Raw genomic sequence first — 13,142 nt, forward strand, 5'->3', positions numbered from 1 at the left:
GCAACAAATTGTTTTAATTATGTCACTGAAAAGTTGTCGCTATCTATTGAAGGAAAAATTGGTAGTATGAGGTTATATGTATTAAGTTTGTTTATTGATTCTAGTCGTTGTCAAGTTTTCTGTTTTATTAAGTTAGTCTTTAACAATTAATTTCATTTTCTTTAGTATTTTAATAATCGTTTTTCTTCTTTCATAGTCCTTACTAAAACAAAGATTGAAATGTGCAACTCACTCGACGTTATGCGAGAATATAAAAAAATATATAAAATTGTCTTCACTATCCGACGAGTTTAGATTTGTAGTTCAAGATCATATGGATAGGTGGTTATGGTTCAACGAATTAATGTTCATATTAATCTTGCATCTTTGAATTTTCGAAATTAAGATTTGCACATGAAGTTAATCTTGCTCATTTTATTCAAACTCGAAAAAAATATAATATTAGTTTCTTTTGTCAAAACTAGAATTTGTTTACTCTTAATTCTGTTTGGTTGATTAGGATACTTGGTGGAAAATGCCATATAGTTTCTTGGTTGGTGTAGAGAAAAGTGTGAATGATGGTGGACCAATGCATATACTATATAGTTCAATAAATCTTGACCGTTGACTCAATAAATTATAGAAAGTCATTCTACAATAAGAGTTGCACTGCAATTTCTTAAAATATGGACCAAGAAGAAAACATTAAAAAAATATGGAAATAATTTTCAAGAGAGACTTTAATCTAATGCCGCCGGTGGCTCCACCGTAAGTGGCTGAGAGTGTGTTTTGATTCAATTATGTGAATCATGTTCATTGTTGAATCACTTCTTTTTTATTAGAATTATGGCTAAACTTATTTAGAGGCTCGTATACAATATCATTTTTATTCAAAAAATTATGTAATATTTGTTTGTTCTTAAAGTCCCTATACTTGGCAAAATTTCAATTTTCAGGTCCTTTTTAGGGACTGGAGGAACAAAAAAAATTATAAAAGGACCTGAAAATCAAAAATTATGTAAGTAGAGCGACCTTAAGAATAAAAAAATAATACAAGGGCTTTTTAAACAAAAATAATATAGTATGAGAGCCTTAAGATGAGTTTAGTCTTAGATTATCTACTTTGTTGATATACCATAGTCATATATATCATAATTTTATTTAAGATTTAATCACTCAAAAATACCTCATCTTTTTATTTATTACCTCACCTTTCAATATCTTCAAATTAGTTCATTTTTCAAATTTCACTTTCAATTATAGCTATCTGTCCAAATTGGAGTGAGAAAAAGTTTAAATTTTCATTTATGTTACTTTATATTGTTCTAATTTATATATTTATCATAATTCAATTTAAAAATAAAGCAATATAAAAATTTTATTTGAACTTTTTTCCACTTCAATTTAAACAAATGACTATAATTGAAAGTGAAACTTGAAATATGGGTTATAATAAAAGATTTTTAAAGGTGTGATAATTTTAAGTGATTAGAAATTTTCTTAATATATTACTTACTTCATTCTAAAAAAACATCCATATTTTTAAAATTACACATATTTAAAAATATAATTATTATATTGTAGTTTTCTTGTTGTAACCCTAATTATTAAAAATTTATAAAAATTAAAAAATTGAATGATAATTTAAAAGTGTAATAATATACTCTCTTCGTCCTATTTTATTTGTCACCTTTTTATTTCCACACATATTATTAATATATTAATAAATATAATAAAAAAATTATATTTATTGTTTTTGCTTTTAAAATATGATATAGTCAACCACATCATTGATTGTCTATCGGTCAAACTCATTAATGTTAAGAGTAAAAAAAATATTAATAATGTAAATGTGACATTCTTTGAAATATCAAAAAACATAAAAAACGATAAACAAAATATGATGGACGGAGAATTAATAATTGTTAACATTGATAGATTTATTTTTATGGTTAGAAAAACTCTACAAATAAATTTTTTAAATATTTTATTTGATTATTAATATATATCATATTATGAGTCAAATGTAAAACGCATAAAGCAAAACTAATATGGTTAAATATATAGTTTAACTTTTGAATTTGTACATTTTTACTCATCTAACCTCTAAATTTAACATCTCATCTATCAAATCTTTAAACTTGTTAAATAATCCGATCGTACTACATAAACATTGAACCTTTCAGTATACAAATTCTTTTAGTTGTTCCAAATGACAAGTGGACACAGTTGAGTTCAATGTTTACGTATTTATCAAGTTTAAGGGTCAAATCGAATTTAATAAATTCAGAGTTTCGTTAGGTGAAATGTTAACGTTAGGAGTTAGATGGTATAAAGGTAAAAGTTAAATGTTAAACTATATATTAAACTAAATTAGTATTATTAATAGATTCCAAATAAATCAAACTACCGAAGAAGAAGAAACATCATGCAAACTACCACAACTTTTTAGAGTAGTGAAGCTATACTATCTATAAAGCTTATATCTTACAAATAAAATAAAATCAATAAATAAAAAGTAGATCCTAGATCAGTTGACCTCAAAATATTTGTATAATTTTACACGGTAAATTTGATTAATCTAAAATTTCTCATAAACAACACAGGATGTTTTCCACGATAGAAATCAATTTAAAATCAAATTGCCTTTGGCTATAACAAGTTTATTTCAAAATAATTGCTCATGTTAATGAGCCTACACAGAAATAGCCAAATGCTATAAAAGCGTAATTCAAATTGAAAACTTTAAAATTCACAATATTTTTTTCTCCATTAATTGTAAGCATTAAAGCATACAAACCAGCAATTAAAGATGATTCAACCCATCACTATGTTATGCCTCACTAAATTTAGTAGGGATTAATTATCTCCTCTCAAATTATTTCTCATTATGATTTTCATTGGACTAACTCACCAGTAAATAAAAGGTGAAGCATTAAGAATTGAAACAATTCCAATTTATAACTCTCAGGTTATGGCAATGGGCCAGTTATGTATCTTTCATGCTCAAGTTGTTGAGACATAATTCATCACATTTAGAAGCATGCATGGTCCGGTTCTAGTTCGCTTTAATTCAACAAAATCTAAAATCGAACCATTCTACAAAAAATCAAATAAAAAAACACATTAAATGTTTATATAAAATGCCGATTTAGTTAACCAGAATTTATATAATCTTATTTGTTTAGTTCGGTTTATATCGATTTAGGCCAAAATTGCATATAATATGATATTTATAATCTATTTATATAAATAAATATACATATTAATTGTAAAACAACATCTTATTAACGCTTGATTTTTAGGTAGATTTGATTAACCAATAAAAATCTGATTAAAAATCAAAAATCAAACAATATTCTACTCATTCACATACTACCCATACATAAATTTATTTAACTGTTAATCAAAATAATTTTGATCAGCCAAGTCAAAAAAAATAATTTAATTTGATTTTTAGTCAGCCTTAATCAGGTCTTCAATTGCAAAGGAAGAAGCAGAGAGGTTATTGACGTAGCGGAAACTTAATAAATACGTAAATATGTTGAGTAACAAAAAAATATCATATTATAACTTCTAAAAATTCACTGATTCAAGAAATACTATGTAATTAGACATCTAAAAATTGTTGATTCACAAAAAAATTAATTTGAAAATCAAAGAGAAAATTATTGATTAAATTTTATTCAACCAAAAACTGCCTTTCTAAAATTTAACCCTTACATAAAATAAAACCCTAATCTTATATTGAAAAGAAAATCCTAAAAGAAATTAATAACATCAAACATGATACCTTAAAACCTTGAAATGCAATCTGAGAAGTTTAAACAAATGAATTTGGCTCAAAAGCGACAAACGAAGATGAGTATTAATTGTTTGCTCATTTTCAATCCAATTAGACCCAAAATAATTTACACACTTTTACATGTAGAAGAATTTCAAAAATACCACCAACATTTTCAATCCAATTTTCCCATAAATTTCACATTCGCATCAGTATAAAAAAATGTATACTTAGCATTAAGCTTATAATACAGAGCTATGGATATTACATATACAAATCCTATGTTAAAAAGTGGCACTAAATGCACCCTATAGCATCAATATATAGATACAGAATGGTCCTATAATGCCAGAATTGGCTATAGTCTTGAGCCAATTCAAACGGCTATTAATTATTTTGCTCATATAGACACGCTATTAGGTACACCTCTACATGTTACTCCTGGTTCTGAGCTAGGTGCTAGTAGCTCATATGGCAAAACCCCTGCGCCGCACCGGCTCCTAAGGTTAGGGTCATTGTTCCTTCTCTCGATCTCCTTCTCTACCCGCCCCATCTCCGCTGAGAACTCGTAAAATGACTCTACCATTTCAGAGTCGCCCGTCCATGTCGATGGTTGTTGTCTTTCGCCTAGGTATTCCTCGTCGGGTGAATGAGTTGATAATGTGTCCACTACAGCCATTAGTTTTGTTGCTTGCAGCAGAGTCGGCAGTGCTGACAGGAAATATTTTTGTGGATCTGCCAGGAAACTTTCATACTCGGGATCAGTTTCTTCTGGAATCAATCTTCTCATAAGTGTTGGTCTATTAGGCACATAACCACCATATGGATACTGCCCGAAATTGAGGGCAGCATGTTGAGCAGATGCCAGCCAAATGAGGGTTGTTAGGATCGAGACAAGATCATCGACGCTGGCTAATGTGGGCCACCACTCTGCATGACGGAGATCGGCATGGCCCACATTGACAGACTCATCATACCAAGCTTGTAGCTCTCTGTCGTTACAAACTACACTTGCATTTGGATAGTACCGATTCACATAGGTTCGGACCCAATTCTCTATTGCAAACCATATTAGCAGCCCGTCTTGAGCATACGGGTAATCCTCAAGTAGAAGCTTTAAGCCATGTGGTTGTGTTGGGTCAGGTACAGCCATACCCCTGCAAAATATCAAGGACAATTATTAGATTCACTCAAGAATTTTGTATACTAAAGTAACCGAAACAGAAGTCCATGTGAAGAAAGAATATAGATCCTTAACAGATTCTGTCATTTCTTTCAATGATCCCTAATTACTTGAGCTACGAGGAAGAAACGTTTTGCTGATGTCCTTATGATTAGGTTGGAAATATATACCTGCGGATGAGATCAGCAGGGAGGCCTTCCATATCGAATCGCCAAAAGTTCTTATATGCTGCAGCGCTCATCTCCATGCAATAGCGGCCAGGTGTGAAACAGTTTTCTATGACACCATCAGCGCTGACTAAGCTTTGGCGAGCTAACGCATTGATCTCTAGGGTATACCTCATGTGCGGATCCAATAGCTTATAGATTGGATGCATCGAGCTCAAATGCCGGTGTGCAGCCAGTATAAATGGCTCCATAGCAGCATGCGTCCTTAGCCTAAAATCACGATAACAGTTCAATTAGCTAACATCAAGAAAGAAGTATGATGATTCAGAAGCTATGTTGGTCAATTTTTATGCTCAATCAGATTCCTGAAATTGCATTCTTACCAATGATTAATTAGCTGATGAGCCCCAGCATCGTTGGAACAAACATGAGCCTTTGCAAGTTGCCAGATCCAGGTTGTGGTTCCATCAAGCGGAGGTGTAACTACTCGCTTTGATCGAGAACAATTTGGTCGAGTGTGCGGAAGACTAAGCTCTATAGCAATCGGCTTGAGTGTCCCGAGAGGGGTCGAGAAAAATATGGTACGAGTTGCATATGTTTTTCTACCATCAAGGGCATTAATGCGGTCCACAAATGGGAGATACACATCATGATAGTCTACTATAAACAGTTTATTTTCATCCAAGGCCTGCAACAGTAATTACAACACACACTATTAGTTTTAGTACTCTGGTTTAAGTTGTGATTCCAGGGTGAGCAAATGGTCTATTCGGTTAAAAAATTGACCGATTTAACAAAAATCGAATTAATTGAATTACTTTCTCTCTTTACGAAGAAACCAAAGGAGTAATTTAAACCAAAGTCAAGATCTTAAAAATACAAAACCGTACTCATCAAAGGAGTCGGTTAAACCGGTTAATTCAGTTAACCGAATTTTTAGAACTCTTAACTGTAAGAGAACCAAAAGAATTTATTAACTGAAACCACCAAACTAGCCAAACTTAGCCAAATCATTTAACCAAACTTAACCAAAACAGATTGATTAATTCGGTGTAACCGACAGTGAATCATTTTGACACTAAAAGCTATATTCACTTGGCAAAACAGGAAATCCTTACCTGTTGAACAGACATGCCATTCAGTTGATTAATAATGTGCTCCTCCTTAAGGGCAGACTCCAGTGTACCATATATTTCAGGATCAAGGTTACTCCTTGGTGGAAAAACTGTCATCCTCTCAATGGCGACAGGATTAACCCCGGAAATTGCTTGACGAGCAAATTCATCATCTCGCAACCAGGCAAACTTGTCCTCTGCACATGGGAGTCACATTGAGTTCAGCAAAAGTAGCCTGGATTCTTCGTAAGAACATGTAGCACCAGCATTTTACAAATAGAAAATGACAGAACCACAAGCTATTGGAAATTGCTGACAAAATACTTTTTTCTAAAACATAAATGCCTGGTTCTCAATAGCCAACCAAATAGAAGAAACAGACAAGAAAAGGTGGCTGTTCTTTTCAGTATTCAAATGCATCCCATACATAGATTTCTTTTAAAATATCTACATAAATGGCTCAGATTCATTACTTTATAATTATATAATCATGACCTGGCTCCCACTAAATGCTCCATGCGCAGTGGGGCACCAAGAAAATGCACCATGACTTTTACTACAGAATCACAGCACCATACTTTTATGTCCAGCAGTTTTGTCTTGACACTGGATATGCATATCACATCATTAGTTTAAGTTGCTGGTAAAAGTTTCCTAGTGAAATTAGACTTAATATGAATATAAGATTTAATTTTAGCATCCAACTAAAAGTATCATTGACATAATGGTACTTACTCGAAAGAATCTTCGGCGTATCATATCTAAGTAACCGCTCGCTAGACTCTTGAATTGAGGTGACCACCTTTGGCAATGGTAGCCTTCTCCAGATTTCATCTTGAATCCCTACTTTAAGCAGTAGTCCTTCTCTGTAGAGAATGTCGATGTCTGAAAACGCAGCGAAATCAAGATTCTCGGCAGAAATGGTGGCCTTTAACAACGGTATTAGATTATGAAGCACAGCCTTGAGCCTTCCACCCCTGAATGTCTTTTGCTTAGATTCCTCAAATTGTTCATCTCTCGGCACATACATTGGCAATGGCTTCTCTAGGCGACACTCTGCGTTCGCATCTGGTTCATAATAACGCATTGGAAAAGGAATTAGTACATTGCATAATGGCATAAATTTTAACATTTTAAGTACAAAACAAATGAATATGATGCACTAACCTGTGATAGTTGGAACACGGCCAGTACGACACCGTCTCGGATACGGCCTGATTTCACCTCCAAGTTTTGGCCTGGCATAATCAATACCCTTGTCTGGATTTCCCAAGTCATTATATACATCGTAGTCGTAGTTCCTATCCGACAATTTCCGAACTCCTTTACCGTCGCCTCTAATTTCTTTTAGTTCTTTTTCTCTTAAACCTCTTAGCCCAGCTGGTGTCTCACTTGGTAAATATGGCTGATCACAAAATCAAAGATTATACTTTTAGATTATACATTTTGACATACATAGTATTCAAGAAATTTTATGCAAATCTCACTTATTGTAGACAGAGTTATCTTAGTATAAAAATAATAAACTACCAACTGACTTTTATCTATACCAACATGCATTAAATAAAAAAGTTTCAAAAACTTAAAGAATTAAAACAGAATTGAACTGTCAATGATTCCATGCTTTGAAGTTTGAACAATCAATAATTTTAATTTGGTCATTTGCAGAATTTCAAAAGCTAAAATTATGGAATTTTGACCATGATAAATTGTCTTGTTGAACAACAACATACAAAAAAATATAAAAAAAGGCAAACAAACAAACAAGGCTGCCATTTTCTTAAAAGTCTTAAGATTGACAAAAAATAATCAAAAAACATCAGATGAACAAAAATTAAAAAACACAAACCTCATTAGAGAAAAAAATCCTCTTCCCAGGGTGATCTTTCTTAGATTGAACCCAAGAATTACAAGGGAAATGAACAGGACCATTAGCAAAACCTTCAAGTGTGATAGTCTCCAAGAAAAACTCCTGCTGATGTTTATTACTCACTGTAATTGCCCCAGGCACACCAAAATTAGAGTCCACTAAAAAATCAGCAGAATAATGAACCCTCTCAGCTTTAACATTTGCTTTCTTGGACCAATCTTTCAAAACAGCTTCTTTGCTTCTCCTTGGTGCATTAGTTCCTAAGAAATTCAATTTCCAAAGCAAGATCAGATCACGGAATAGGTGCAGAATGAAATATCTATTCCGTATAACATAGATAGGCTTCCGACTGCTAGAAATACTACAAAATAATCAATCTTTAAACAAGAAAAAGATCTAAAACAGTGAAAAAAACAGGACTTACTTGGATCAAGTTCAGTACTAATGAGCTCCAAAACAACATTTCTTCCAATTTTATCAGCAAAAGCATCCAAATGTTTAGCAATTGTATCTTTAAAATCTTCTTTATCTTTATTTCTAACGGTCACAACTGCTCTAACCGTGAACTTTACACTCTTCTCCGGCAAAACAGTATCATTACCACTACTATTTTTATTATTAGCCTTAATCAAATCTTCACTTATAGCAGCCACTGTACCACCTTTTTTAACCACTCTAATCTTTTTCTGCTGCTGTAAAGGCACAAAAACTGAAGGAATACTTCCAAAAAAATGATTATTATGAGACTTTTGATTCAAAAACATAGCTTTGCATGATGATTTATCCATCAAAGAAGTACCCATGAATTCTTTAGCTAGTGCCATGTTACCAATCTTAAGATCAGATTCTTACTGTTTTTTGTTTCACTCCCTCTGACTCTGTATAAAAACTATAGGTTATAATAAAAAACTATAGGTTATATGAAAATTATTTGATTTGGTTATGCAGAGAAGAGAGAGTGTATTTGAAATGTGATTTGGTGGTGAGTTGGGTGGCCATCTCATCTATCTCTACTTATATATACACAGGCGTAGAATACAATGACATAATCACCGTCCACACGTTTTTTCATTTTTCAAAATTAGTTCATTGTTATGAATTTTATTTTTTGGTCTAGTTTTATTCCTTGTTGTGGACCTTAAGTCCTTGTCTTTGTAATTAATTTGACCAAATAATATTATAAAATGTTAGTAGTAATAATATACGGTTTATAATTGAAAATTGAAATGTGAATTTTCTTTCATTTGGATGGTAAATGATGTCAATAAAAAATATCCACTTTAAATATTACTATAAAATATACCAATAGTTTCATCAAAAAGAAAAAAGAAAAATAATATATACCAACAGATAAAAAAAATGCATATTGATATTAATGGTAAATGTTTTAATTTTTATCAAATAATTTTTTTGATTTGAATATTGATTATGAAAAAAAATGAATAGAAATAATTTTATATTTTTATTAGTTAATGTTGTTTGACTTTAAATTAATTTAAATTTAATTAATTTTTAAATATCAAATTTATTACTACACTTAATCATTATAAAAAAACATTGACTATTTAATATGTGTAAAATTACATATTAATCAATTTAGTGATTTATATGTATTATATCAGCATAAAAAGATAAGGAAAAAAGTGAAAAATGACCTTATAGTATAGCCGCGTCCTATATTGGCATCTCATGCATTTCAGATCTCAAAAATAATCCTAATATCTCGAAAAAAGTATCAAAAATGACCCTTCTGTTAACATTTCCGTTTAATGTCGTATACAATTATGTTTAACGTCGTCAATTTTTTTTGTTCTTTTGATACTTTTTTACAATGTTAGGGTAATATTTGAAATCCGAAATACATGAAATGCCAACAAGAGACAACAGATACACACATGAGGGTCATTTTTACACCTTCTCCAAAATAATACTACAATCACTGATAAAAAGTAATGAGTATTACATTTTTATGATATCCTAATAATAATATTAAAGAAAACTTGATACAATAGGAGATTAAATTTAAAAGTAATAATTGACCATTAATATATACATGATAATTTTAAAAAATGTTTTTAAAATATAGGAGAATCTCTAAAAACAAAATTCTTTTGAAGAGGAAAGGAAATGTAATTTAGGTAGCTGAGTCAAATCGGGTTTCCGGGTTTGCGAGTAAACGACGCGGTTGTAGGGAAGGCAAAAGGAAGGTGGGGGGCCAAAATATTTTTCTTTGCAAGGACGTATATATCCTTGTCAATGGCAATCACATTTTCTCATTTTCTTAATTAATTGCAATAAAAATCCAAAATGAAATGGATGATTGCATTATGAATCTTGAATTTAGTTTTTTAATTTTTGACCAATGCTTGGATTTATGTTAGCTAATTTGCATCAGTCATGTGATTTTTTTTCCAGTATTTGGGTCCACATACCTTCAACTACTACATATTTATTTTGTTTGTCCAAAAAAAATATTATATAAAATTGAAATACATCTCAGTAAATTAAATGCTATAAAAAATATAAAAATAAAATTAATACCACTTGATTTATCAAAATAAACAAAATAGTATAGAAAATTAGCAGATGATTTGTTTTAGCACAACACTAAATGCTCCAATTCATATGCCATTTTTTTTGATTTTTTTTAAAACTTGCGATCATATATACTTTAATTTTTCATAAAAAAATTAAATTATCAAGAACTTAAAACTCCAAGCCTTTTCTTTTCAATTCACTAACTCGAGATATATCCATATTTAAATTGTTGTAATTTTTTCATAAAAACGTAATCTAATGAAAAGGATATAGCAATTCGATCTTAGAATTTTATCAGGTTCAATTTTCATACTCGTGTTATAATTAAAAAATGGTGTAATGAACTGAACTAACTATAGGATTAATCATCAAGAACTGAATTAACTATAGAATTAAAAAAATGGCTATAATTATGTTAGCTAATGGTAGCCATTTTTTTATTGATTTAGATAAAATAAATAATCGATTTATTTTTGTCTTTTTTATTTTTATTGATATATATATCTTGAGTAAAGATGAAAAATAAGTATTTATTGTTTTCATCTTTACTCATATTAATTACTCATATCAATCACATTATTAGAATAGCCAATTATAATATTCTCTCCATGTATTACACATCATAAAAAAAAATGGACTAAAAATCAACCAAATTGACTTATTTGGTTTGAAAAATTTCATGTTCTTATAATTTCGATTCAGTTTAATTTACAAATTAAACATCTAATTACGGATTGATCAATCAAATGCACACTCAACCAATATACATATGGTAAATACAATGATTAAATTATTGATCATTTAAAATATACATATTTGGTATTTCAAGTTTTCATATTAATAAATTATATTAAAAATTCACATTCTTATAATTTTGATTCGGCTTAATTTAAAAATTAAATATGTAGTTACGGATTGATCAATTAAATGCACACTCAACCAATACACATATGGTTTACAATGGTTATATTATCAATCATTTGAATATACATATTTGAGATTTCAAGTTTTCATATTAAATAAATTATATACTTTTGACTTTTGAGACATTATAAAGTTTCATGTCACAATATGTACTTTTGTTACAGCATAAAAGAGGAATAAATCTTAAATTTACCGGTTTAAATAATAATTCCTACCATATATGCTGAAATTTATGATAACAATGATTGATGGAAAAACTCATCTTTAGGTCTGTGTTTTCTTTTTAAATTTTAATTTATCCGGTTCTTTTCAACTTATGTCTTTTTCTAGTATTTATATTTAATTTATTTTAAAACTTTAAATTTTTTTGGACGAATAATGAGTGTACATTACACTCGCCGTCCATGAAATTGAATAAAATATCTTCCTAACTTGACACGTTAATAAAATGGATCATGTCATTAAACTAGAGAGGATTCATATAAATTAAAATTTGTAAGTATAACAGTTTAATGAATAAAAAACCTTAAAAAAGAAACTAGATAAATAAAAGTTTGAAAGTATGGGATTTTTTTATTATTTTTAATATGAAAATTATCAACCACTTAACGATGACATGAGCTACATATTTACAATTTTTGTTCATAAGAATGCATTAAATGAAAAATAAATAGTACAAAGATCTACCGAGTAATAAATTCTGATTAGAGAGATTAGATAAATAAAAAAATGCAGAGTTTTTTAGATTAGATAGATAAGATTAAGTACTAAAGCAGTCAAGATTAGGCAAAAACTTAAATATGAAAAGTATGAAATAATACATTTCAAATGCTAAACGGTTTGAATAGCCTTCAAGACTTCAGCATCCATGTGATGTGGTGATCAAAGAAGACCATTTTAAAAAGGAAAAACGCAAAGCAGCACTAACCGAATTATGATGTAGAAAGTATTTGACCTTTATATTATTCCTTATATTATATTTTATTTGGTAAAATAACTAGCACACAACATTTAAGAATATGAAGATTTTATTGGCTTAAATACATAAGTATTTTTTGTATTTAATATAATTTTTTAATTTTGACAAAAAAGTACATAAACTTTCAAATTTTTGCAATTAAAGACATCAGCACCGTTTTGGATGTAAAACGACACTGTTTTAGATTAAAACGGCGCCGTTTTAGATGTAAAATTACACTAATTTAAAAAAAACACACATTGTTTTAATTGTAAAAAATTGAAAAGTTCATGTTAAATAGGCCAAAATTAAAAAAATTATATTAAATATCAAAAACACGCTAAAGTTTGTGATTTTTGGTGCATTTAAGCCAGTTTTATTTGTTTATTCAATTCTTACACAAATTGTACTTGAAAGGTAAGTAAAAATAAAGTTGTTTTTATAATTCATTGGTTTAGTCCAAGTGATAATGTTGCTATATTCAAGAGAAATTCCTACATTAATTCATAGGTTTAATCGTAGACGTAGATAAATTATACTCCCTTCGCCTATATAGAAAAAATGTTTATATTTTTTTTTTTAACAAATATAGATTCATTGAAGAGATTAATGTATACTCATAAT

The 13,142-nt window shown here is 29.7% G+C and overlaps 1 protein-coding gene across 1 annotated transcript; it reads right to left on the bottom strand.

The window, feature by feature from the left end:
- Positions 1–3,978: 3,978 nt before the first annotated feature.
- On the bottom strand, positions 3,979–9,094 carry LOC126681055 (linoleate 13S-lipoxygenase 3-1, chloroplastic). The gene is made up of 8 exons (XM_050376430.2): positions 8,523–9,094; positions 8,078–8,358; positions 7,396–7,633; positions 6,964–7,296; positions 6,232–6,425; positions 5,497–5,801; positions 5,117–5,383; positions 3,979–4,920 (listed from the first exon to the last, which is right to left on the bottom strand). Exons 1-8 carry the CDS (start codon positions 8,920–8,922, stop codon positions 4,164–4,166), a joined length of 2,775 nt encoding a protein of 924 aa, XP_050232387.1. The 5' UTR covers positions 8,923–9,094; the 3' UTR covers positions 3,979–4,163.
- Positions 9,095–13,142: the final 4,048 nt, after the last annotated feature.

This window comes from Mercurialis annua, linkage group LG5 (assembly GCF_937616625.2).
Source record: "Mercurialis annua linkage group LG5, ddMerAnnu1.2, whole genome shotgun sequence".
NCBI lineage: Eukaryota > Viridiplantae > Streptophyta > Magnoliopsida > Malpighiales > Euphorbiaceae > Mercurialis > Mercurialis annua.